The following is a 27,532-nucleotide window of genomic DNA, read 5'->3' as shown; positions in this document are numbered from 1 at the left end:
ATGAAAGGCTCGCTTCTCCCTCATTGGTAACATCGCGCAAGGCAAAAACAGACAGTGACATGTGGTGAAGAAGACTAGTAATTAGATTAACATTAATATTACGTTCAATGTTTTCAGAAATAAATCTGAAAAAGCTGATTCTGCTCTTTGAGAATCGATTTTGAATCGACCACGTAAAAAAAGGATAAATCGAAAAATCTATTTTCCCCAGCCCTAGCTATTTCTCACATGCTAAACTTTTTCTTACATAATGATTTAAATCGTAAGTAAGCCTGAGGTCCAGTGTATCTCTAGTAAAACATTAAATTAGTCCTCTCTGTGGAAAGACAAGACATTTTGTCCTATAAAGAACCTGCATTCAGAGTTAGACAAAATACAGAGATAGCAGGATATCCATATCTATTTCTATGTTCTTTCCAAGCTTCACAAGTCATGAGAAACTGCACTCAGTGACCACACTTTTTACAGAACGTGGTTTTGGGTATGACGGGTATCATGATTCATGTGTATGTAATACAGCACGGCAGGCCGCTTTGACCAGTGACGCTACAGAAATAAGAGAGGAAAAGATACAAAAGATCATCTCACGACATTTAAACTGAGAAAGAACCAATGAAATGTCTCAGCTAATAAACCACACCAGTCAAATGTTATGGACTTGGGAATATCATTTGATATATACGGCTTTTGACATATACATTACAGAACACATTTCAAGGACCTGTGTAACTATGTTGATAAGAACACTATAAGGTGTGGCAGGTAATTTGTTCCCTGCTCGGGTGACGGATCACAATGTGGCACAAGTGCATTCAAGCGTATGCTGTCAAACACGTAACGTACCTGACGGATTTGATTACTATTTCTCGAAATTTAGTAATTCCTTTTTCCATGTATCCTTTAAACACAAAATAATAGGATTTTACTCCTACAAGGGCAATACATCAATGGGCTTGGCAAGAAGTTTGACCTTTGCAACAATGAAGTGTTGAAAAGCACTCAAGCGGTGAACTTTAATGTGGATTTTCCACTCCAGGCCACAGAGGTCAGCCTTTCTGATGATTTTTACCCAGTATAGGTAAACAGAAGCAGTCCAAAAATATAATTATAATATATATATATTAGGGCTGCACGATAAATCGCATATGTTTGTCACGCGCATTTCGTCAGTAATGCCGGTTCCTTGATTAGTATTAAATCGCCATCAGCTGTTTTCAGATGGAGCAGCTTTAACTACACAGAGCCGTAGTTCCCTGACAATCGGGGCAATTTCGCAGTAATTATCGCGGACGTATCGCCTGTGATATGTATGTGATATGGCCCAGCTTGTCAGGGTACTACGGCTCTGTGCAGTTAATGTCGCGCCATCTGAAAGCAGCTGTTGGCGATTTAATACTAATCAAGGAACCAGCATTACTGACGAGATGCGCGTGATATCGCATGGGATTTATTGTGTAGCCCTAATATATATATATATACATACCTTTTAAATGTGTTTGTCCGTTACCATTAAGTTCATGACTACAACAAGAAAGGAATATTAAAACCAATTACAAGTCAAAGATCGTGGGCGATCCAAGCAAATGTAGCTAATCGTTATTGTTTACTTATTTAAACATTTCACAAGACTTTAAGATGTCAAACATATCTTTGGTGTCCCCAGAGTACATATGTGAAGTTTTAGCTCAAAATATCATAGATAATTTATTATAGCAAGTTAAAATTGTTTAGGGGTGGTAAAGTATTATCCCCTTTTGACATCACCAGGGGAGCCAAATTTCAATCACCTATTTTTTCACATGCTTGTGGAGAATGGTTTACAAAAACTAAGTAACTAATCTTATTCACAGTTTCTAGGTTGATAAAAGCACTGGCGACCCAATTATAGCATTTAAACATGGAAAAGTAAAATTTTCATGGTATGTTCTGCTTTAATGTAAAAAAATTAACTTACAACAAACAATACATCATAAGAAATGTCTAAAGCTCCAGCATTTGTATTTGACCTTTATTTTATTTAGAAAATCTTATAATGACATTAATGTTTTGATTTGTGTCAGGAGTTATGAAAAAGAAAATCGACGTTCAAACCTGTAAAATGAAATGGGACCCCAGTCGCATTCATAAAGATAAATCGAAAGCCTGGTCGTCAAGAAAGCACTTTAGGAAACAATATCCCTCTGGGCTTTTGGTTCAAAGGCGTGCATGTTTGGAGAAATATTGATTGATTTTATATGTTTACTTTAAATTTCTAAAGAGAGGAGTAATATGCAATTTTTGAGGTTTGGTCAGTGTCATCATATACCCTTATAAGGGCATTAGCCACTCTGCTGCTAAAAACATGCACATATAAATAAATAAAACAAGACGACAATAAACTCAGTTGGAATAATATATGCGGTGTATTGGTGTTCTTCCAGTCATTTTGGGCATTTTATTAACCAATACAGTATATTTATTATAATGCAACGCTTATAAACAAGCCTTTAGCGCTGTGGAATATAATAAAACGTTATATTAATTTAATTTTACAATCCAAAGCCACATCAGCACATCACATCAAAAATGGTCATTAAAAACACTCAACTTCTGTTATAAAGTGAGTTTGTAGCAAAAACATGGTTTTAATCCCACTATTTGTTGTGTTTTGATGGTGTGCTAAGCCAAGCTTACATATGCCTGGGTCGTGTTATAGATATGATAAATTGGTTTTAGGAATGATTTCAAATGGTAAAGCTCAGTTAAATGTTTTGTTTTGGAAGAAAACAAGGTGAATGTTGTCAGTAATTATAATAATTACAAAAGAATTAGATAGATGGCTAAATGGGTCACTCTGACACACATAATAATGGAACAATACATTAACAGAATGCAATGCAAAGATTAAATAAATGTTAGCATTTCTAAGATTTCTCTAAAAACTACCTAATAACATTGTTTTAAAACAAACTTTCATAATATTCAGAGTTTTAAAAATATAATCTTCAGATTTGAAATACAACAACGTCAGATTTGTGGCTTTAGCTGCAGTGCATTTCTAGATTCTTTTAGGGACAATTTCAATTTGTTTTTCATAAAGATTTATCAAACTTATTTTGTAAAGCTATTAGAAATTTATTTTTTTTGCATTTCATAACTAGTTTTTTTCATTATCACAAAAAGTCAGCCTTTACAATAAACTTCCAAGTGTCTGCTTTGAAATGAAACCAAACTTATGCTTTTAGTGCAAAGGTTTTATGAACTGTATCTAACTTTAGTTTGGGTATGACTTTTTTGGGGGGATTTCAAAAGAGTGGGTTGACGATTAACTGGTTAAGGTTTCCTCATATATAGATAATTCAAAACTACAAAAGACAAATAACAGAAATTACAGTTTAATAAATGCTTTCATGTTCTTTACTTGTTCTGCAATAGGGTTCAGCAACCTCACAACCAAAGTCAGATCCTGCATTTAATATAAGGTCCTTAAATTAATAAACGCAAATGCACAAAATTATATCAAAAAGAAAGACTGCCCACTTAAAGGTCTCTCAGTCCAATGACAAAAATCATATTTTGGACTTTAATTGAATCAGACTTATCACTGTATTCTCCCACTAGAAGAAACCTGTTCCTGCAAGCCCGGTCTGGAAATTTCCTTGATCTGCAGGCGGTGACCATCATTGTCTAGAGGGCCTTGGATAAAAGCCTCTATTTATGTGCCAGATGGTGTTCTTCTGACTAAGCACAAACAGAAAGAGTGTGATGTTCTCTCTGTTCTCTTCATATTTGGGTTTAGATACCCAATGTGTTTGGGCTTATTCTAAAAAACATGAAAAGCTTAAACCTTAAGAGCACTGCTGTGGACTTGAATGCCCTGAAACAGTCCCGCTTTACATCAATGGTTCATTTAACAAACAGCTGTTGAATCTGTCTTGTCTTTGAATTCTTTTTTTATTTATTTATTCTTTACTCTTTTTCTTATTTATGTGAACTAGCCATCGATACATCAAAGAGGCTCGCTGGTGCCTCACCGACACCAGACAAATATCTAGCATGATAAATATCTGGACATGTGATGTCACGTGTCGCAATGAGTTACAGCCAATGAAAGCAAGGCATGTGTTGAGATATGCTGATCCATTATTTCACACGTATAATTTGTTTTTTCCTTTTTAAGGGACTTTCAGAGCACATTATCAGGCAAACAGCTTGCAGCGCTAATTTTTTTGATTTCCATTTTCAAACAATTCCTGTTTCATGTGTAATAAAATAATAAACCATGATTTGGGGGCCGGATAGAGTCGCTGGGTGACAGAGTTCTTCTCAGCTTGTGTTGTGTGTGACCTCCTGTTGCAAATCATTCACACAGTGTCAGTGTGTGAACACCACAAAGACTTCTAGACTATAGACTTTATAGAGAGGAAGTCATGTAATCTGAACAGCACAGTGATCGGCCAAGATTTAAAGTCACGTAGTGTGAACTTGGCATTTGAATAAAAGCAAAGTTAATGTAAAATGCAATGTAGAATGTATAAAATCTTTGATCATTAACACACCAGCCCACACTGACATCCGTTTCATAAATACAGTACACAGCAAGGAAGCAATAAGCCCATTATTGATCCAACACCATCAGCCCGTCTGCTTTCTTAACCAACAGTATTACATAAATAAAGGTCCCCTAGATCATAGCCAGTTAAAAAAAACACAAAAATCACACATTACATTACTATGACTACATGAGAAACATTTTATGTAAACAAACAGATATGTCTATCCACTTTAAGCTTGTTAGATATTCTACTCATCCTGTTAATAAAGTGCATCATTAACCACAGGTGGTGTGGGAAAAGAGCTTTCTGAGACCTTATTTTTAGGCATAATCTTGCAATGTAATAATGTCAAAAAAGAATTCAGCAAAATCAGTTCTATAAAGTAGGGCATCTACGTGGCTACATTTGAATTATAGAGATAAAAGTCTATTCAGTATCGACAATGTTTCTAATGATCAGTCATTCCTGTTGCTTGATCTTCAAGCAGACAGTGGTTCGAGAAAGAGAGAGAAATAGAGAAAGAGAAGAAAAGAAAACGAGAAGGATCTTATTACACAAGCCAATACCTGATTCTTAATTTATAAGAGCGCACCAATACAGTGCTTAGTGCCTGAGAGTAAGACAACGCTGCTAAACCCTAACAAGGCCCCATCTCTTTTCTCAAGCTGAATATAGCAACAGAACATCAAAAATAAAAACAATCCAGGACACAGCTAGGGATTTCAACCGAATGCACAAATCTAAAGACTATATGAACAGCCAAATTTTAATGTTAAACTGTCAAATAAATAAAACAAATGAAAAGCTTGGAAAAATAGGCAGCAGTCTCTGCTCTCAAGCAGTGGGGGCGTGTCCGCTGTCTGCGATGAAAACCACACCTACTCACGTGAAACCTGCAAACGATCTAAAGGGCGATTTATAGTCGTGCGTAGGTCCTACGCCGTAGCTACCTTTATTTTATTTAGACCTCTATCCGTAGCCTGTGCATAGCTCTGCGTAGAAAATTTCTAACAGCGCGTTGGCTCTACGCGGACCGCAAGCGCTGTGATTGGTCCACAAGAACCCCTCCCGTCAGGTAAAAAAACTGCGTCATAGGTATTTCCGTTTGAGACGGTGAAAACAAAGATGAGCCAAGTTGAGGAGTGATTTAACTCAAACTGCAACATAAGTCGCTGTTTATTTACTTCCATCATTGCTGGTCTTCTCAAATTATACACAACAAGTTGCTATTTCCTCTTCGTTTGTGGGTTAACTTGCTTAGCTTCTTCTTCTGTGATGACTTCTGCTGCTACTGTGGTTACACACGTGATTACTGCCAACCAGCGGTTTCGCGTGTGTTTGCACGTCGACGCGGACGGCGACACACAAGTATAAATGAAAACCGACGCGGAACCTACGCCGTAGGACCTACGCACGACTATAAATCGCCCTTAACTCTGCAATTCAGTCTTACATAGTAGAGGGCTGCATTGGGATTGGGTTCCCGCGGGGACCCAAGGAAAATCTCAAGGGAGTGGGCAGTTTGTTTCTCTGTTTTAATAGTTAGCGAGCGTGCACACCAAAGCTTTTACGCCAGAGGCCGGCGTATGTTTTCAATTGTTTCCAAAAAAAGCATGGCATTTTTCAAAAAAGCCGCCACTCTGCGTTTTTTCTTTGCTCACCACTGAACGCTCAGCTCGCCAATGTCAGTTCTCATGGAGTGAGACTCATTTTATTTGAGTTTGTGGAACTCAAAATGGTGAACTCATTAAACACACATAAAACCTATATGTTTAAGAAACTTTTTCACAGGTTTGAGTACAGTTTACTAATTTTAATTGATTACATTGTACTGTTCGGGTTTATAGTTTATTAAGAGTGTCACAATTTTGATCTTAATCGATCGAAATTAAGTCACAACCTAGAACTTCAAATAAAAAAATGGAATCGTCGATGCTGCCCACTCCCATGTCACGTCCTGCTTGCCAAGCTTTTGTAGTCTAAATGCACATGTGGTTAAATGTGTTCAAACAGCCACAGGAGACAGCCTTCTTTCCACCTATCAATCTAATCTAAGGTACTGAATAAGGCTGGGACGGTCGTAATTACCACCGCACCACCGCGGTATGCACTTCACAATCTCGCCCAGTGAGATGTCTTCAGGTTCATGTAAATGTAAACAGCCAGCAGGCGCGGAGTTAATGCGCTATTTGCAAGGGAAGGCGACTGATATCAGTGATGACCCGCTGGCTTGGGGGCGGAACAATGAGGCAAGATATTAGCCGTTTCTCAATCCGAAGACTGTAGCCTCTGGAGGCCGCATTTGCAAGTCTTATTTCATAACATTAACAATTTTAAAGTTGACTATTATTCTTTGTTAATCATACATTGTTGTAATGACTAAACCAGGCTTGATGACTTGCAGCCTGCATATGTGACCTCCGGAGAATGCAGCCTTAGGAGCCTGAGAAATGGCGGTTCTCTCTTGGTTACTCAAAGTTGCAAAAAAGTATCAATCTGCGTTACCAGTACAATCAGAATGCGTTTTCAGCATGGCTGGAAACATTATAACCCCAAAAAGGTTTCTAACTTCTTGTTTCATGTGTGGAAGTTTTACAATAAACACGCAGATATGCGCTGTTCCCCTGGGTGCTCCGGGGCTCGGCTTGAGCAGCCACCGAAATGGCCAAGCACATACGCACAGTTGCTTCACATTTACGCATCTAAAACCACACGGAAAACGTGACCGCACCGCTTTCCACCTATTCAAAGCGTGTGGGTGATTCAGAGCGTCTTTCGTTGCTAAGTAACCTAAGCATTGCTTGACGCTGTGACGAGCACCCACTGGCGGAGAAAGAATTTGGCGCTTATGAACACGTACGTTTGTTAAAAACTGTATATCTGATCATCGTTTACATTTTTATATTTCAAAATATATGTATGCATTATGTATAAGACCTTATATATATATATATATATATATATATATATATATATATATATATATATATATATATATATATATATATATATATATATATATATATATATATATATATATATATATATATATATATACACACAAAAATTGTATAGCATTTTTTGTGCTTTCAAAAAAGAAATATGTAAAAATCAAGAATCGAATCGGATTGAATCGCGACCTTAGAAACGAAAATGTAATCGAATAGAGAATTTGGAGAATCGTGACACCCCTACAGTTTATAGACACCATGTGAAGCAGATGAGCATTGAAGCAGAAATGCTAGTAAAACCTTACTCTGCTGATTTATCACCACAGACAAGTGCCCTGGCATAAAGAAAAGACTGCACTTGAGTCATGAGGTTCAGGGATCCTCAGCTAACCTATACATTTAAAATCCAAAAAAATTGCTATTAGGTTCAGCGAATCTCAAAACATAGCATTCCCTGTTAGGACATCCAGGACATCATGCCCTGTAATGCTTGTTGAAAGGAAAGTAAATCAACAATCAGCTAATCAATTCACCCGCAAATTCAGCTCAGAAGTGATGTTCTGGGTCATTGGTCTATTCAATCAATGAAGCCACATACAGATTCTGGTAACAAACTTCTTTGTCATTGCCAGTTAAAATGATTACAAAACAACAGTGACTTATGGCGTTTTCCATTGCATAGTACCTCCCCGGGTCAGGTCGTGTCAGCTCACCTTACTTGGTAGCTTTTCAATGAGTTTAGTATCACTTTAGAGTGGGAGGAATTATAGGCCTGGCGTTTTATTTGCACTGCGTGGGAGCAAGCGAGCATAGTTGAAATGCAGCGTTTCCCATACATTCATACAAGTCTGCCACAAAATCAAAATTGACCACCTCAAATAGATGTTTGCACATTCACGTTTATCACTATAACTCTATCTCCCTGTGGTGTCAGGCGACGCGCTCCGCTAAGTTGCAAAAATGCTGTGTATACAAAACGTGCGTCGCGGATGTGCCACCACAAACTGCAAGGAAAACACAGGTATAGGGGTTCCTGATTCTAAGTCTCCCTAAAAGGGAGTTTGGGAACTTACAACGATCAAAGCACAGATGACAACAGGTTTGCTCGAGATAGCGCAAGCAGGAAGGTGAAGCTAATCTTGTGATGATGCTGGTAGTAACGATTCTCTCAGACCAATCAGTGATCTACAGTGTTTTCACGTCATGTTTTAGTATCAGCTCAGCTCGCCCATCCCGTGGGGTACTACGTAATGGAAAAGCATTAATAAATGCAGTGCGACTTAAGTAAAAATGCATGACCCGTTTTTTGAATCCTTACTTCTTTAAGTAGCAAAACAGCTTAACTCTAGACAAAGAATTTTCATCCTCTGTCAAGATCAGACACATTAACTCAGAAATTGGACTCCACACTAATCTTTAACAATGACGGACTGCAATTTAGGAATTACATATCCACTACAAAGAAGGCTTAGGGTGAGCTAAAATTATAGGTTTGTATGGACCAGCTACTGCAAATAGATCTATCCCTGACCAAAATATATCATTAAGAAAACAATGTCATGGTAGTAATTTTTAGGACCGTTTCATTTCAGGCCAGCTCTTAATTTAATTGAGAGAACAGTTTGGCTAAATTAATCATTCCTTAAAATCGTTTAGCAGTCGCCAATGTCAGTGCAAAGTGTCAGTAAAAGACTGCAAAAATTGAAAAGGATGAGATTAGACTAGAGGACGACCGATATGGCTTTTTCTCTGGCCGATGCCGATATTTAGAAATCAGGCCAGCCGATGGCTGATATGTTTGGCCGATTTTCTATATGTACATAATAATCAAAATGTTCTCATCATTAGCAGATATTTTAAATGTAAAAATGTCACTTTTTAAGTCAAAGTATTTAAAAAAAATTATGACTGGCCTTTCTGAAGAGTTTACAACCTCCTCTGCACCATGCATTTATCAGACACAGATATTACCTGACACTCTGCTGTCATCATCTTTGATCAGTTTTTTTTCCATGGCTTTTATACATGGGTTTCAGTCATGTGACTTTTTACGTTATGCCGCCATCTTGAGGACCTACCGAGTACCAGTAGGCTACTGACAAGCATTGGCTGGCTTGCTACGATTTACGGATTTCTTATCTTTTACTGTCTATGATTCTTATGGATACGGGAAATGGCTACGAAAGACAACATGTCGCACCTCGACTGTCATGAAAAGAAACGCGACTTTAAAAAAATATACCTTGGTTTGGGTGTGATGCCTACTCAATCCCCGATACGTTCTTCCAGCCGCTGTTCGCTGCTACCGAACTACCACTATTTTACAACATTAAGGCGGCGCGTCACAACATGAAACTTTGCTCGAAGTATCACCTGGATCTCTACTCATGAACGCGAACATTGAGAACATTGTTTGTGTACACAGAGTTTAATAAAAAGAAAGTTTTGTACAACTGATTTTGGCTGTTATGGTGTCTGCTCGTCATCCCTGCCAGACGGAAATAATCGATTTCTGAATGCGAATGAATGAATCTCATATGAGGCTCCTTTTTCAACTAGAAGGTCAATATTGTTTTTCACTTGCGACAAAACAACGAATTATCTGTGCATTTATATGGAACTATGCTTTAGGAGCTATCCATCTTTACTCTCCTCCCTCCTTACGTTCCATTCGCAGATCGATACATCTAGACTGGGAAGATGGCGGCGAGCGGAAGCCAAATCAACCAAAGTCAGTTGTTTAAAACCTTCTTTTTAGTAAACTCTTTGTTCACAAACAATGTTCTCAATGCTCGAGTTCACGTGTAGAGACACAGGCGATACTTCGAGCAAAATATCATGTTTTGTCGAGCCTTCTTAGTGTTGTAAAAATAGCGATTTTGATGCTCACAACATATTGAAGGCATAGCTTCTAGTTCTTTTGCGACCACTTCAGGTCCTCAAAATGGCGGAAGACAAGAGAGTGACGCCAGCTGAAACCCATGTATTGCTTTGTAGAATAAAATCCTTATTTGGTAGACCTGATAAATAATTTATTCATCAAAAAGTTAACATAGTAAATGTCTATGTTTTTTAGTTGAGACTGTTATTTAGGGCAAATCTTTCTAAACACATTTACATTCTCATTTCTAAGGCGCTATAAGTGACTGATTGTGCTGACAGTGACGTCTTGTGAGTTTAGTGTTGGGACAGATCTGTTGTTTCAACCGTTCATTCAAACAAATCAGTTCAAAGGAGTCAGTTCGCGAATCAGACGCCTTGTGTTCTAATCCAGGCTGAGCAGCGCAAAACTGTAAACAAAGTGTTACTGTAACAACATGAAAAACATTTCCTTGGTGGATATGATTTGGTCTTCCGACCTTTCGCCATCGAGTCAGTTTTGTTTTAAGTAATAAAAGCAGGGAGACAGTTTAAAGACAGAAAGCGTGCGCGCGCGGCTCTGCTCTCTCTGTCACGCAGACAAAGATCATCATCACTCATTAATCACATGAAATTAGACTAATCTTTGCACAGATAGTGCACCGCGAAAGTACATACGCCATCGTTTACAAAAGCTGTTTGTGAACAAGGCACGGTTGCACACACACGGGAGCGATCAGCTTGCAGCAAGAGGCAGCGTCACGAGTTCTTCAACAACGCTTAGGTGCCCCCAGATGCGCCTGCCTATTAATCGGCCTAATTTTGCAGCAATATTGGCCAAAGCCGATTTTTTTAAATATGCCAAAAATCGGCAAATTAATCAGCCCGGCCGATAAATCGGTCGACTTCTAGATTAGACATTACAGTATACTGTTGTATGCTAAAAACACATCAGTAATGCTGTGAATTTTGAGGCTAGCCACAACACCAAAATTCAGGGTCAAGCAGTGTTTTAGAACAGCTGTGGTCAGTTTCTTTTTCAACTAACAGCAAGAAAATAGAAGAGAGAAGAGGGTGGCATTTCTTCCCCGTCGTGACACAGCAAGTTTTTACACAATAAGGATTCTTGTGAGAGGCTGGAGCAGGGGTCCAGGTTACATTTCTTCTCTGTGGATAATGTATGCGTGTCCATCCCACGTTTAACCCGAGCCCCTAGTCGTACCAAAGCACACATCAGAAATCATCTACTCAATGTTCAGCACCATAAATCAATCCAGTTGAATGGAAGGCCAGTTTTGTCAATGCAAAAGCTGTTCTTCATTTATTCAGTTGTGCATTCCTGACAAAGGGTTCAGTGGTTTAATCTTTCACTTGTACTGCTTGCATAATTGAGGCATTTTCAACCAAAATCCCAGCAAATTCAACTAGCAAAAGCATAAACCACATGATTAAAAAGTTCTTACTGGATTTTGTATCACAATCACTTTTAAAGCAAAGCCTAACACCATATAATACGAAGTTAAAAAATTGCAGCAACCAGTAGTTTAACAGATGTGCATCTTTGTTGTTTTTTATGTTTAACTTTGATTATCTATGAAAAAGAAGGATGTCACAGATATCGGCTTATCAAACCACAGTATGCAAACAGCAATCTCTGCTGCAGGTTCACAGGGGAATGGTAGTGACATTCGACGCGCTGACCATGAGCACAATCTCTTAATGCATAATCTGACAAAGTAGAACAAACAATGCTTTTAGGCTCAAAAAAGAACAGGCCAGATACAAAGACAAGACAAATCTCTGGGAGCTCACGTCCTCCTGACGGAAGCAGCAAGTAGGCACATTTGTGTTTTGTTTGGCTGGCACACTCTTTGCACTGTCTCACATCGCAATACTTGAAGTCATTACTTGAGCCAAGCCTGAGTGATTTCTGTTAAGTACAGGGCGAACTATACTCTGTGTATTCGTTGGTTTACATTTATACTTGTGAGTCGCATCAATGTGCAGATAGCTAGAAGGCAATGTCCACAAACATATTAACGGTGTATACAAAATATCAAGGCAAAGCTAAAAAAGCTGCAGCTTGTTCTGTAGTTGTTGGAAAAGCATCAGCAGTGATGGAGGCAAGTAGATAGCGACTTTTGTTGCAGCTTAAGCTGAATATCACTCCTCAACTTGGCACATCTTTGTTTGGTTTTGATCATCGTAAGAAGACATGAGTATTAGGAAATGCCCTGCAGATCTTTTTCTTCTAGCAGACCAATCACAGTGCTTGAGGTCCAAGTAGAACTGGTGCATTTTTACATTGTTAGAGAGGTGCACATCAGGTTACATAGCCTACGGCGTAGCTACGGTGTAGATCCTACGCTGAACTATATATCGCCCTTTAGTTCCACTGTGGTGCGGTAAGGTTGCCTGAGGGACAGCTGAAGCGGAGTCGTGCCCTTTAAAGTGATAGTTGTTCTATGATAAAGTGTACCATTAGGGGTGCTACCAAAGACGGCAAAGGATGAGTGTCTGTGAACAAGAGAAGATATTGTGAGTACACTGCAGTTGGCTTCCACAGGACAAGACCATGCCTCCATAACCACAATGTTCATCACCTAGTGTAGGTGGCCCTTCACTGCCAGCATGTTTCTTTCTGTTTATGTCATGCATGTGTGTGGTCCTTAAAGTTCTTAAAAGAACAGTTCATGCCATTATTTACTCACCATCATGAGTCAAAACCACACAACTTTCTTCCTTCTGATGAATTTTGTTCGGATCCTCACACAAAGATGACTTCAACTGATTATGAACATGTAATTTGGCCCACTTTTATTATGAACATGTGGTGTTTCTTTAGAATTGATAAATTTCCAAACTTTATTTACTTGCATGCAACAAATGAAGGGGTCAGGAATTACATTGTTTAATGGTGGAAAAAAAAGGGGACTGGCATATAAATTTAAGCCTGTCTGCGGTTGTCTCTGGTTATCTGTTGTTATCAGAATAACATACCTCCATATAGTGGTCATGATACTTACTGTTTGGAGAAAACACATACTTATTACACCCTCATGTTTTTTAAATCCTTTATGTCTTGCATGGCGAAGATGTTATTTTGTCATCAAAGTTCTCAGCATAGTGAAAAATATTTTCCTATTAACAGCTCCAATTCTGAACAGAATAACATCTCAGCAGAAGTCACATGAGCAATGAGGAACTTCGTAGAGACAGTCAGACAAAATTCACAGTGTGCTCTCCAGGTCTCCTTGACCTTGGTTTCAAAGCAAAACATTTTGCACTCCTCCAAAAGTAAACTGAGAGCAGTAAATAGCCCAAAATGATAAGAAAAAAGTCCAGTAAAAAAGCTTTATAGATAAGTCTCATGATATGATCTTTTGATCAGATAAGACATCGGTGCCATATTAGCTCTGACTCACCGCAGAGTGGGGGGAGGCCATCAGAGTTTACAACACATTGTAGGAACTTGATAAGTCTTGACAAACGGAGAACCACATATCAGAAATCTCAACGAGATATCAGTGTCCCTCCACAATAATGGTCCAATATAACCAATATAAGACACTTCCTACGCTCAAAGGTTCACCAGTCCAAAGTAAATGCAGCAGCGTTCTCCAAACGTCATTTTGACCCTACGGCTATAAATGATAAACACAAGGCCTAGTTTCCATGAGAAGCACAGCGTATGGAAATAGGATTTCATAAAAGAACAACCAAAGAAAATTGTTCTAATTATTATCATACAAAAATAAGGTAGATTACTTGTAAGTAGGTTTTGTATGTACACAAGAATTCGAAAAAAAATTGGGTAGTGGAACCTGATTGGTTCCGGTTCTGATTATTATGTTATGTGTGACTTTTACAGACCAAATCTTACACCTCCCCATCTGCACCTTGACAATAGCAGGTGAGAGACGTAGGTGAATGACAGACCTTTTAAAAGGTTGCCGCAAAACAAGCTGTTGTTCGCGTCCGGTAGACAACATAGACGGAGAAACGGCTTGTGGAACGAGGATATAACACAGCTACCTGAATAATGCGTCTGTGAACACGCACCATGAACAATCCCCTAAAAACAAAGTGACATGAATTACTGTTACACTACGCTAATACTCTCTCCTGAATACAGAGGAGTCTAAGATGGTGGCGCTACCGGAAGGTAGTTATTTTCATTTATAAAGTTTTAAATATGGATATTTCTACAACACCACCGCGCGGATTACCCTCAGAAGACCTTTGTTTATCATCCTGGAGCCGTTTGTATTTATTTTGTGATGGATGGATGCACATTTTTTGGACTTGAAGGACGTGGACCCTGTAACTTCACATTTAATTAACTGAAAGATCTAAAACATTTTCAAAAATATCTGAAAATGTGTTTGTCCGAAAAACGATGGACATATCCATCTCGGGTTTAATCATGGGTTTAATATCATTTTTGGCCAAACTATCCCTTTAAGATTTGAGAGAAAAATATCTGTAAAGATGCTACTTGTGAATGTGTGTGCTGCATCCAGATTTCAGACTCGGACAGGATTTAAAAAAATCCTGTAGTGTGAGCATGGCCTTACTGTAAGATTCAATAAAATCTATGTACAAGTATTGTTTTACTGTAATGCTGTAAAAAGATAAGCTATTATATGAATGTGAATGAATGAATGAATATCATCATTAGAAAAAGGGAACAGTAAATAGGGAAACAGATCTTCATGGCATTTCTAATTTCCTTTTTATGTATAACACTACTATTACTAATGTTAAAACTAGCTAATACGGCATATAACTTAATTTTTCCATTGTAACATACCCAGTCATGTACAGGGTTTCCCAACAATGTTTGATCCATGTCATAAGCCTGTTACCCATAAGCAAGCATCCTGGCAACTGTAACCTAGTGACATAACCTCACAAGAGTTCAAGACAAGCACAACTCTCGCGTCTCACGGCAGAGTAACACCAGCTTGCTTGGTGCTACATAATTGCTGAATGAGGTAGTGTTGTGAACACATACCTATTAGCAGCAACACTTTATGCCTTCAAATCTCTCCATTCCAGACACTATGTGCAAATTTTTTGCTTGTCCCTAAAGGTCATGAGGTCAAAGCCATTAAAACCCTAGTTAAACTGCATGCAACATAATTACATTCAGCTGCAAGGAAATGCACAGAAATTGGTTAGATGCATGACTGCTCTCCCCCTTTTGCATGACAAAGTTATGATGTAACATACTTCCAGAATGACAGTATGCATGCATTATGGGTGCTATATTTTACAGATCAAGCCATCATTTCTAATTTGCGAAAAAGCCTTTTCACTGAAACCATCAAGAAAGTGCCTTCAGAATTTCTGAATGGTGTAAATGTGTCTATGCTAAAGGAAGTTTTGGGATGTTGCCAAACCATCTTTAGATAATCTGAGTCACTAAATTCATCTAAAGAGTCACACTGCTAACAACACTGGCAGCGGATATTCAGTAGACAAAGTCTGCAATTATAGACACACGAAAGAAAGCTATGTGTTTGACACTGAATGTTCACAAATTCTGTATCTCACTTGCCATTTATTTTCATTGTACAGGAAAATGCACAATCAATATTGTCCAAAAATAGGCCTACTTGTGTTTCACAAGGGAAAGTCATATAAGTTTGGAATTAAATTTTGAAAAGAGATGGGCGAACTAACCCTGTAAAAGGTTGCACACACACACACACACACACACACACACACACACACACACACACACACACACACACTTTAAAACGGTTGATAGCTAGAAATAAAAGCATCAAGCAGGCCAAACTGTCTCTTTTCAATTTTGCTATTAATCACGATGTCAAGTTGGGGCTTAAATAAAAATATCACAAGTCTTACATTACTTATTAATTTGCTTAACTGAATTTTTTTCTACCAAGTCTTTGGCTTGTACTTTGACCAACCTGTGCTTGCCAGCTAAGACAGTAAAGATATTCGTTTACTTAAAGGAGATTCATTTAGAAGCCAGTGTACCAAGTCCTTCCAAGAATTGAGCAGATAAATCAGAGCCCAAGCCAAAAGACACTCCATGAAGTAAACTCCCCACATAACCTAATCTGTCTTGGCCACACAGAACAGTACGATAAAGAGAGCTATCAAAAGTGTCAGGGTCTCGGCTCATATTGAGTCTCATGCTGAGCTAAAGCACAACCTGATTTGTCCTTACGGACACAGAATTGCAAGGTGGAACCAATTCAAGTTTTTCATAGTTAGCATGCTTTTTATAGTAAGTAGAACAAAAAATAATATTAACATTAATCATGGTAACTTTTATACTGCTTTTCAACATGAAAGACAAATCTACATTTCTTTAAAGACAGAAAAATACAGCTGTATTTTGGAAAGCTGAACAAGCAGTATACGCCAATGACATGTTGTCACTCAAAACAAATTGACAGAGCAAGTTCATTATTGCTAAAATTAGGCAAGTCACAAAAATCATCCACAAAAAGATGAATGGCCTTGCTTCAATGCTGTTATACTTCTTTTCTTCTTCTAAAAAAAAAGAGAACTATATTTATGTTTATATTGAAAACACCTGCAGAGGATGCACTGGCTGGTAAATACAATATTATCATAGCCCTAAAGTTAGATCAAGATTTTGTTGTGAATGCCAAAATGTATATGTATTGTAATTTGTATGACAAAAATTTCCCATAAGCACATATCAGCATTTTCATGCGGTCAATTGAGATTTGCCAAGGGATGCCTAGCTGCAGGTTTCTTACGTTTCTCATTAAACAAATACAATGTATAATGTAATAGATGACACTGATTTACACTTACGTAACACTCATACAAACCAATATCAAGTGCTTGTTAAATGTAAGTGTGTTATACAGTGTTTCTAAGCGCGATGTTTACAAATGTTATGTTTTGTCCTAGATGAGACACACGCAGCACCACAACACGCGCACTGCGGATCTCTCTCAATCACCAGAAAGAAGACATGGACGCGTTATGATCAATCTGATCATACAGTATACCTGGTAAAATCTTCCGTTACTGCGTCATATAATCTTCGTATGATACATACGGTACATTTACAGATGTGGCGATACTAGTGGAGGTTCGCTAGGCCAGAATAATAGCCGCACAATGACACACGCTACAAATCAAGCACCGTTGCGGATTTCACGGATCCCCTCTGTAGCTTCACATTACCTTCTTCATTCGCGGGGCCTCGGCCACCGTGCCGTCGCAGTTGACGAACGCCTCACCGCCATTCTGCTGCGGGTCTGGTCGCTTCATAGCGGACACCTGCGGCATCTTCACTGGGTTCGGTGCGGCGATCACCGGGCTCGGCTCTACTGCCGCGGCCGATAACGGCGTGGATGAGTTATTTTCGCTCTTTTTCTCCTCCGCCTTAGGTGTCAATGGAGAAATCGCAGGGGAAGGATCTTTACCGGCCACGTCGATCTCGGACATTTTCGCTGCCACCGCCTGGACTGACATAGCTGCTATCCGCACTGGGCTTTTTTCCCAATACAGAGAGAAGCGAGCGACACACGAACGGATACGCACGGCGTGACTCCGCTTCGCGCAAGGTATTGTGGGACATGTAGTTCTTGACTTGAACATAACGAAACATACAAATTATTACTAGTAACTACTATACTAACAGTGGAGTTTATGTTTTACTTTATTTAATAATGATCATGCTTTTATCAGATTTATTTATTCCAAACTATTTATAATGTGAAAAACAACTTTTTAATTATTGTGGCGGTACGTTACTGTTGTTGTACCATGGTACAGAATGAACATTGAATAATTGCCATTTAAACGTTTTTATGATATTTAGCTGGCCTACAAGGTGCATTTCTGCCATGGTAGACATCATGTCCAAAACATTGTAGAAGCATACATTCATATTTGTTATGACCATTTATATTAAATGAATTTGAAAATGTGAAATTTTAATCTTTATTTCAGGCAAATAATTTAGATCCACAGGCAATTAAACATCACTACCACCTAACGGTTAACTCTTGGTATAGCGCTCCCATGAGTGTTTTGTGAAGAAAAAAAGCAAAATTCAAAAACAATTTCAAGCATTTATTCCTTTTAACAAAAAGACAAGAGCAGACTCATTCCAAGGTTTCAAGGCATTTCAGGCACAATAACAAAATACTAAAAGTTTTTGTTGTTGCTGCTGTCATAATTTGCATTCAAAATCAAGGTAACCTGCTCTCCAAACTCTTTTGTATATTTTAAAGGCCCTTCAATGTAAAGTATTTCACTACACCAAACTATTTTCAGACTTGTATGTCCTTCATAAGGAGAGTTACGCATGTGCTGCTCACATGTATCTATGCTGAGCACAAACTCTTGCTTATGATAAACTAGTTTTCTTTCTTGGCACAAGAAAAAAACATTTTCTACTGTATTACAAGTAAATCCTGCAGTGCCCACCAACCCCCAAATAGCCTGATGGATGAATCTGCATTTATATAAAACTGCACTGTACTACACATTCAATTCAAAAATAACTTTGAAGCTTGTATGACAAATTAAATACAAAAACATTTGATATAGTACAAAATCCAGAGCTACAAGATCCATTTTCACACCGTATCAAGCCATAAATATTTGTGTTTAAAACATTTTCTGTACAGCTAAAAACACTTTCTGTGCTTAATTTGCATGTGCATTCAGGTTGCAAGGAATACAGCATGCAATGTTTTCCTCTTAGTGGCAAAGTCTTATGGTTTTAGAATGGTTCTTATGGTTTTTAATTTTGCTGTGTTAACGTCAACCAAAGATCCACAGTATGTTCACCCCTGATAGGCCGAGATTCACTCTCCTGTAACAAATGAAAAAAGACTAACATGTATTAAAAAAATTAAACATTAAAAAAAATCAAAAGATTCAAAATAGAACCGTTCAAGCTATGTCGTGAGATAACAAAGCATTTTGCAGATAAGAAGATTGAATTCCACTCACCCCAACATGCCAGACTCCTTAGTTTTAATAATGTAGAGGAACATGAGGATGGTATGAAACAAATTATTTCTGCCCTGTGAAAACACAAAGTATTAGTCACATTAATCGAAGCATCGAGTGATTATAGTTTTGGTTGGACAGTATGTACTATACCTTTGGTAAGCTGTAGATATGACCCTGATAGACAAGCTGATAATGAGGGGGGGTTGTGCTGCTTTGATGGATGCAGAAGAGGTTCTCATTGGACACATCTATAAGAAATAAAAAACTTTAATACCAGAGCTATAAATGAAAACAATTTATGCAACAGTGACTGAGCAAACCTGGTTTATCTGGTGTCTGTATAAAGTGTTGTGATGTAAAGGTTTTCCCATCAGGATATTTAGGATGTGGAGGTAGTCTGGAGTCCAGATACGTACACAGCAAGTGCATCAGGATCTACAACAGTACAGGAAGTTGAACAGAATACATTTAATTGCACAACTGTACAACAAAATTGAGCAAAATCATACATTTAGGAGTGGTTCTTATGGTTTCTAGTTTGTATAGTGCTCTTGGTCAATTTGCAATCAAATATTATATGTTTGTTTAGGAACTGACAGCAGAGTCTGTTGGAAGGTCTGTGTCCCATTTCCGATTTTTCAAATCTCCTCCACCGTTCCAGCGGAAAGAGCTCATGCAACCACTGTGGGCCAATTCTGCAAACAAACGCATCAGAAAATCTGAACTTTAAGACATTAGGCATGTATGAAACAAGAACACTGTAAAACACATAAATATGAATATGTAAAGGCAATGAGTAATATCAAAGTAGATCATTTTCTGCTTACCTTTAATTCTGTCCACAAGATACTCCTGATTAGCCGTGATGTCCAGATATTGAACGATCGCATTGAGGGTGGGGATTATAGAGGCTTTGACCAAAGCAGCTTGTTTGAGACTGCTGATACTGGCCTCTTCATGGAAAACAATCAAAATATAATGAAGCAACTTAAATAAACTTATGAAGAGCTCAGATGCAAACCTTAGGTGCGTTTGACATGTTTTCTTGTAAATGTTTTTAACAGACTATATAAATGGATTCGGTCAACAAACCCGTATTTCTGAACGACCTGAGGCCAGGATTAAGCAGATTTTAAGCATTTTTAAGTGTCTATTGAGCATACAACATGTGCCGAGAGCATTTAGTTAATATTATAATCTCATTTTTGATGGAGGAGGCACTGAGGACGTATGCCCCAGTGCTAGGGAGATGGTCCTTACTGCGGAACACAACATCCAGGGGGCGGGGTTGGATCTAGATCCAACTCCTACTTTATATACTTTGTTCCGCCAAATGAACCAGTATATTTGCATTGTTGCAACCTGTGGTCGCCAACGTTTGCTCTTATCAATTAAAGTGTACGTTTGATTAATAATATAGTTGAGAAAGATTCATAATTTATAAATTATCACAGTTAATGTTAGGTGTAAGGGGAGGTAAGGACACGTTCCCGACATTGTGATATCACTGAAGGGATTTATTTGTACATTATCCCACTTATTACACAGCTATTCCTATACGAGTAAATATAAAAACAAATTTATTTGATATCTTTTATTAGCAAATTAAAAAAAAAGTAAATCTACGAGGGAAACCTGTTTCCTAATGGCTGTAAGCAAAGACGCGTTAAAACAAGTTCAAAGTCCATACAAGATAAACATTCAATTTATTAATTTCTAAATAACATGCCATAGCCTATACATTTTAATAATTATGCATATTTATACTGTATCCATTAATAGGTCTTAAACTGCATGTGGTAAGATTACTCGTTGTAGGCTTACCCGAAATGTTTTACTCCAAAACATTATAGCAAAAAACTTACATTTCACCCTTAAGGCACTACTTTTATTGTAGTCATATGTAAAGTTAGTTTTTGTGTCAAAATAATAACTTAATTTAGTTACGACTTAATGCGGAAATGGTAACGCAGCAACACGTGTATGATGTGTCTTGTGGTAAAACGGGCGACCAATGGGATCTCTGGATCGGAATCCAGCTCCGCCCCAGGATCTAAATCCAACCCTGCCCCCTGGATGTCGTGTTCTGCAGTGAGGCGCTACTGGTGCTAGGGGTGGGTGATAAACTGGTAGAAATTTGTCAAGTCAAATTTGTAGAGATTTTGGACTATCGTCTCTGTTGAGGTTACCTGCCCACGTCAACGTTGCTGTGCGCGTAGTCACGAAAACTTAACTTTGTACACGTATTTAAGCACATGAGTTTTAAAATAAATGATTTTAAGCCATTGAACCACAAACAACAGTGCTATATGCGTGCGCTGTTTTTGTGTGCTCATTAAGCTTGTGAGCATTTTTGCAACTTTAATGGACTTAAAAACACATATGCATCAAAAATCTTTGCAAGTATCCTCAAAAACAAAACTATTAGGGTCTTAAGAGAAAGTAATCAGCTAAAAGAAAAAATGCATGTGTAACGGGACTTTGGTCTTAAAGGGAAAGTTACCTAACCTAATTTTGCTCCTGTGTGTCACTCATGTTTTTGTAAAAATCTCTCATTGCCAAATCACTAAATCACTTTTCTACCTTTAATAAGATATACATTATTATTTATTATTATTTTTTTTTATCACTGAGTGTTTATCTTCAGTAAGCTTGAGTTTTGTGAGAATTATGAAAATTGTATGGCATTAAATACTTTAATAACATAAAAACTTATATTAAAAGATAAAAACAAACTGTACTGTGATACATACATATAGTTATCATGATATAAAATTTTGGTCACATCGCCCACCCCTACCCAGTGCGATTGTCCCCCCCTCTCTACTCCCCCAGAAGTATGCACTCACACTGTACTTTTATCGATCCGAGCCTGGGCGCACTTTCATCATTGGGATGCGATTGTTTTTTGAACAAAGCAGGAAGTAGCATGCTCTCTTAACACTGGAACCCAACGTTATGTTAAGTCTGTGTTTTTCATTCAGAGTCATTTGGTGCGTGATGATGCACAGTCCTCTCACATGCCATAATTTTTGCTTAATTGGTCTGTCGCGTGTCAGCTCAGACATTCATTCGCAATTGACGTCCCTCCTATTGAATCGCGCTCTGGTATAATTTTCGATCACATTGCGCATTCCACACCTGAGCCCAAGTAAACCGCACTTGGGGCCACCTATGCAAGCCGACAAGGATGCGATTATTCTCAAATTGGTTTGGATCCCTATTCACACAATAACAGATCTTATGGGCCACTATCAAGGTTAACAGCTAAATCAATTCAATCAATCTGACCAAGGATGCGATTAATATCAATTGGTTTGGATAGTGTGAGTGCGCCCTTAGAGGCTTTTGCATCTGAGCTCCTCATAATACAATCAAAATACAGTCAAATGTCATGAAAAATTACCCCCAATCTGGAGCTCAGGGCAGCCCAGTCTTCTCAGCTGACTGTTTACGGAGTCAATTTCTCGCACCAGATGTACCAGAATGGTGTCGTTTATCCACTTTAATGAGTATTAAATAAAACAAATGTAATTTAGAGACATTTTCCAAGCTTCCTACCCTGAAAACAAAACCTTCCAAAATATATGCAGAAAACGAATCACAGATATGATAATCATGTGCAATGTTATTTTGAGCATAGAAAATACAATACCATGAAATGAATGACTAATTTCTTACATTTCTCAGTTTAGCAGTCCAGCTGTCAATACTTTCCGTCACCAAACGGCTAGTTGTGATTCTTGCCCATACCTGTAACAAAAAGAAAACATCCTCACTTTAAACATGCGAAAGAAATAGGTCTTTTCTGAATCACATGTACTGCTGTTCTCACCTCTTCCGCAGCCTGTTTGGATCCCAGCTCTGTGTCGTCTTTATTGGCAGATGGGGCTTGTGAACGGCATGCGGGCTGGTATTGAAATTTCCTCAGGCTCTGTGCGTAATCTCCCACTGACCGACTGTAGTTCCAGAAGGTTGGACTCTGTCTTGGAGATGATGACTCGGGACTTCCTAATAAGAATGAGTAATTCTGAAAACTTTAGATATTTCTTTGAAACAGTTAGAGTTTGATACAATTTCTTTACCTTGCAGGACTCTTACCCAGTTGACTACGGTGACTTTTCTCTTCCTCTGAGCGCAGAAACTTTCCCAAAGTCTTCAGATCATCTATGTAATCCTCCTTACCTCCGGGAGAACTAAAGACAGATGGAGATGTGCGGTATCTCGCACGCAGACTGGCTCCCTCCACCGGTCCAAGGTTACTTGGGTAGGGGGAGGAACTTGGAGATGGGCTATAGTTCATCACCTGCAGATGTTAATCATACATAAAAGAAACATACTGATGCAAGAGGGTACTTGAACTTGATAAAACATTATAAATAAAATGTCTAGAAGCATTTCAGGGTAAATGTAAAACACACAAACCTTCCCAAAGGCCATGGAAGGTGAGAAAGTTCCCCCTGCTGATGAAGGGCTGCTTAAAGATGGACTGTATCCAGACACACAGCTGGAGGAAAACTTGGGGCTGGCACTGGAGGGTCTTGCAGGACTGAAACTAAGGACATTTTGTCCCTGCAAAGGCGAGGATTGGGGCGAGACAGGTGCTTCCTTTATCTCTTGTTTTTGAGGCGGAGAGGCCTGAATCCCTATTAACACAATAACAGATCTGTCTTAAGGTTAAGAGCTAAATCAATTCAATCAATCTGACCATAAAGGTTTCAGGCTTTAAAAATTCCAAACAATTTAAGCTCATCAACATTTCATATACAAAAACATTTAACTAAATTAATAAAATTGGTTACAGTTAGGCACTTTAAATGAAAGTATTGGTATGGCAAGAGTTTTATACTGTATAATAAATGTAAATAAAACTGCACATTCCTGCTTTTAAAGCCACCAGAATATTCGCTCTATACATTACAATATTAAAAGGCAATACTGCTGACAGAGTTTAACTTGTTTTGAAATCAGATTTTTTTTATAAGATGAGTTGATATGTTTATTTATGACATACAGTATGTCCAAACCAATATATGATTCTTTTCAGTGTTTGCATCTATGCATCTGCCAACTATCTCACCTGAAAAAGAAAGACCCAGAAGTTGATGCTGCTCTGGAGAGACGACAATCGTGGAGGGAGCCATGGTGTATTTGAAGTACTTCCAGAAGTCAAAAAGTGCATTTAGGCTAAACAAAGAGGCCAGACCAAGCTCTGTCCAACAGAATCACAGTTAGTGAAAAAGCCAGAAACCATCTTTCTATTTCTATCTGCCTGGCCACATCACACATAACGTACTTACCGATATACCAGATAAGCCAGTAGTTTATGTTGTAGTATCTGCTAAGAAGCTTTCCGGACCTGAAAGACAAAGTGATTTATTACTTTTGGTTAAAAAAGACACTTTTATATCTCATTGATATATCATATTTTATATAAATATATAATTTTGAGTAGTCCGTGGCAATCTGTCACAAAGCAGTGGTGGTGACACATTTTGAAGTAAATCAAACACATGTAAAGTTATGTACTAACATTTCTGTGTAGATCATTCCCGCCAGTGACATATTAAGCACTCCCCATGCCAGAACGACCTGCCGCGCCTGCTCATCCATCCGCATTTTCATGGTCTTTTCTATAAGGGAGGTCATGCCTTCCTTTGAAGGCGTCATATCTGCACAGATCCTCTACCACCTTAAACATACATAAAAATAATCAGACAACATCAGGAATAACACGTTCACTGACAGCAACTAACCGAGTGCAGTCCATTACTGTGTTCAGATCGGTAAGGGGATCTACAATGCACTCCACTGCAGTACATTTGTGTTATAAGGAAGAACTCCATAGTTTTCAATTTCGTTTCATTTCATCAGTTTATTTGTATAATAACCAGTGTGCTGTAATGTCTAACGTTAACTTGTTAGTTACACTACGAGCCACTGTGCACGTGCGAAATACTTATCTAACAAAGTTCACAATCAGACAGCTAATTTTTAAGACAACGCATGCGATACTAAACAAAACATGATTTTGAAAGCTGCCAAAAAACATCAAAAAGTCTTTATTATAAACATGATACCTGCCTCCTTAATCCGAGAACTACATCAACGCGGTAAAAATCAGCACAGTGTGAAGCTAGATACGATTAAACATCAACAAAAGAGTGAAAATTGCAGCAAATTAAGCCCTTCAGAACAACACTTCAAAATAAAAGCCTCTCATGCGACCGAGTCATCACCACCCATCAGTAAAAATTATATTTTCCTAAATGATTTAAAGAATATAAAAATATATTTAGACCAACGAATTATTTTCATACTGGTTTTAATAAGCTTAAAAATCGATTTGATTTGATTTGACTTGATTTTATTTTAATTAGGTTTGACATCCGCCCCATATGAACAGCAATTGTGCAGTCTTTTAAAACACTTCATTTTGTGCACATAATTTGAAACACTGTAGGCTACCCATGGGGGCATAAATTAAGAGTATATCCACTTCTCCAGGCAAAGAGTGCTAAAACTTTACACACGCACTGTGGGGACACCGAAGACTTATTTTACATCTTATAAAGTCTCATAATATGACCCATTTTATATCCATGCAAAGCCTTTTGAAAGCACCAGGGGTCAGCACTGCACAACTAATTTTTCCAGCTGCTCCAGCTGGGAAGCATACAGTGGAGATTTTGTTTGTGATTTTCCAGCAGCAGTTAACCTCCTATGACATAAATGATGTCACTCAATATACCACATAAAGACCTCACCTGAGGGTCTAAGAGAAGAGCTAATGGGATCAGCTGCTGTGTGAATAGAGCATAGGACCAAAAATGCAGCAGAAACACCCTAGATCAGTGGTTTTCAATCTTTTCCTAGGGGACCCACAGCTCTGCATATTTTGTTTGTCTCCCTTAACTGACACACCCAGTTCTGTTCATGGATGAGCCCTTAATGAGCTGATGATCTGAATCAGGTGTGTTAGATAAGGGAGAAATGCAAAATGTGCAGGGCAGTGGGACAAGATTGAAAACCACTGCCCTAGATAACACAGCAGAGCTTACAAAATCTTGTGTATCTATAATCAGTGTCAAAACATTCCTGAGTGCAACAATTAGCTGGGTGTTTATAGCCAGAAAACATGTCAGTTATGTTTGTCAGTATTGTGCATTTCTGTGGCTCAGTGTCAGACCAAAGAGAAGACAGTCTTTCCACAAAAACGTGGCATCTTCCTTAAAAATAGGACTTAAAGGGACACTCCACTTATTTTGAAAATATGCTAATTTTCCAGCTCCCCTAGAGTTAAACATTAGATTTTTACCGTTTTGGAATCCATTAAGCCGATCTCCGGGTCTGGTGCTACCATTTATAGCATAGTTTAGCATAATCTATTTAATCTGATTAGACCATTAACATCACGCTAAAAAATAACCAATTTGTTTAGAAAATGTTCCTATTTTAAACTTTACTCTTCTGTAGATACATTGTGTACTAAGACGGATGGAAAATTAAAAGTTGCGATTTTCTAGGCCGATATATGACTATGAACTATACTCTCATTCTGGCGTAATAATCAAGGACTTTGCTGCTGTAACATGGCTGCAGCAAGCATAGTGATATACACACTGCCCGAAAATAGTCCCCTTGGCTACTTTCAATGGAGGGTATGCATTGACGTCACTTTCTACATGACCACGCCGGAGCACGCCCTGTTGAGTGGCAAACGTTCAACAAAATTGCTGTTTATCTACAGAAAAGTCAAGTTTTAAATAGGAAAAATATCTTTGGTTATTTTTTGGCGCGATGCTGATGGTCTAATCAGATTCAATGAATTATGCTAAGCAATGCTATAGCGCCAGACCCGGAGATCGGCTGAATGGATTCTAAAACGCATAGTTGCATATTTTCAAAAGAGTAGAGTGTCCCTTTAAAAGTAGAGTGTCCCTTTAAAAGACAAAGATAGTTTGTCTGTAACAGTGATCTCATAGGACATTGTCCAATAGGCTACCTCCATTTGAAATCTGATAAGGTGTCTGCACACTGTGGATCACTGCCTGCAGCATGAAAACCCATCAAAGGTTCTGGATGCACACATTTAGTGAAATAGATCTAATCCAAGTCAGTTGCTGTGCGCCCTTTCATTGTCTGTATTCGAACATATTTAGTGAAAACCTGTTATTTAATAAGAAAGTAAGACAGGAC

At 38.2% G+C, this 27,532-nt stretch overlaps 2 protein-coding genes across 3 annotated transcripts in view; both read right to left on the bottom strand.

Annotated features, from left to right (window-relative positions):
• ahcyl2b (adenosylhomocysteinase like 2b) overlaps window positions 1-17,921 on the bottom strand; it is a 32,576-nt gene extending 14,655 nt beyond the window's left edge. The window contains exon 1 of the mRNA XM_065265567.2: window positions 17,549-17,921. Within this exon, the coding sequence (XP_065121639.1) occupies window positions 17,549-17,839 (291 nt within the window). The 5' untranslated portion in view covers window positions 17,840-17,921. The remainder of the gene's footprint in view (window positions 1-17,548) is intronic.
• Window positions 17,922-18,427: 506 nt separating this feature from the next.
• On the bottom strand, window positions 18,428-25,506 carry tmem209 (transmembrane protein 209). 2 transcript variants are annotated; one of them, XM_065265731.1, is made up of 15 exons: window positions 25,418-25,506; window positions 24,867-25,025; window positions 24,634-24,692; window positions 24,414-24,545; window positions 23,759-23,979; window positions 23,435-23,639; window positions 23,169-23,344; window positions 23,015-23,086; window positions 22,740-22,836; window positions 20,161-20,286; window positions 19,931-20,028; window positions 19,654-19,768; window positions 19,484-19,581; window positions 19,331-19,404; window positions 18,428-19,190 (listed from the first exon to the last, which is right to left on the bottom strand). In XM_065265731.1, exons 2-15 carry the CDS (start codon window positions 25,001-25,003, stop codon window positions 19,139-19,141), a joined length of 1,662 nt encoding a protein of 553 aa, XP_065121803.1. In that variant the 5' UTR covers window positions 25,004-25,025; window positions 25,418-25,506; the 3' UTR covers window positions 18,428-19,138. The 2 variants fall into 2 exon arrangements, with proteins under 2 accessions (XP_065121803.1, XP_065121804.1); XM_065265732.2 differs by having other exon boundaries at window positions 25,414-25,499.
• Window positions 25,507-27,532: the final 2,026 nt, after the last annotated feature.

This window comes from Paramisgurnus dabryanus, chromosome 1 (assembly GCF_030506205.2).
Source record: "Paramisgurnus dabryanus chromosome 1, PD_genome_1.1, whole genome shotgun sequence".
Lineage (NCBI taxonomy): Eukaryota > Metazoa > Chordata > Actinopteri > Cypriniformes > Cobitidae > Paramisgurnus > Paramisgurnus dabryanus.
The sequence above is the reverse complement of the archived record's forward strand: the minus strand, read 5'-3'. Positions and strand labels throughout refer to the sequence as shown.

What these genes read in the sequence shown, in the direction of transcription:
- tmem209 (XM_065265731.1), bottom strand. Translation starts at nt 25,003, where the DNA reads ATGACGCCTTCAAAGGAAGGCATGACCTCCCTTATAGAAAAGACCATG. An exon ending in CCAAACAGGCTGCGGAAGAG is followed by an intron (nt 23,087 to 23,168) that starts GTGAGAACAGCA and finishes TTTTTGTTACAG; the next exon opens with GTATGGGCAAGAATCACAAC. An exon ending in TCTTGTGGACAGAATTAAAG is followed by an intron (nt 20,029 to 20,160) that starts GTAAGCAGAAAA and finishes GTTTGTTTGCAG; the next exon opens with AATTGGCCCACAGTGGTTGC.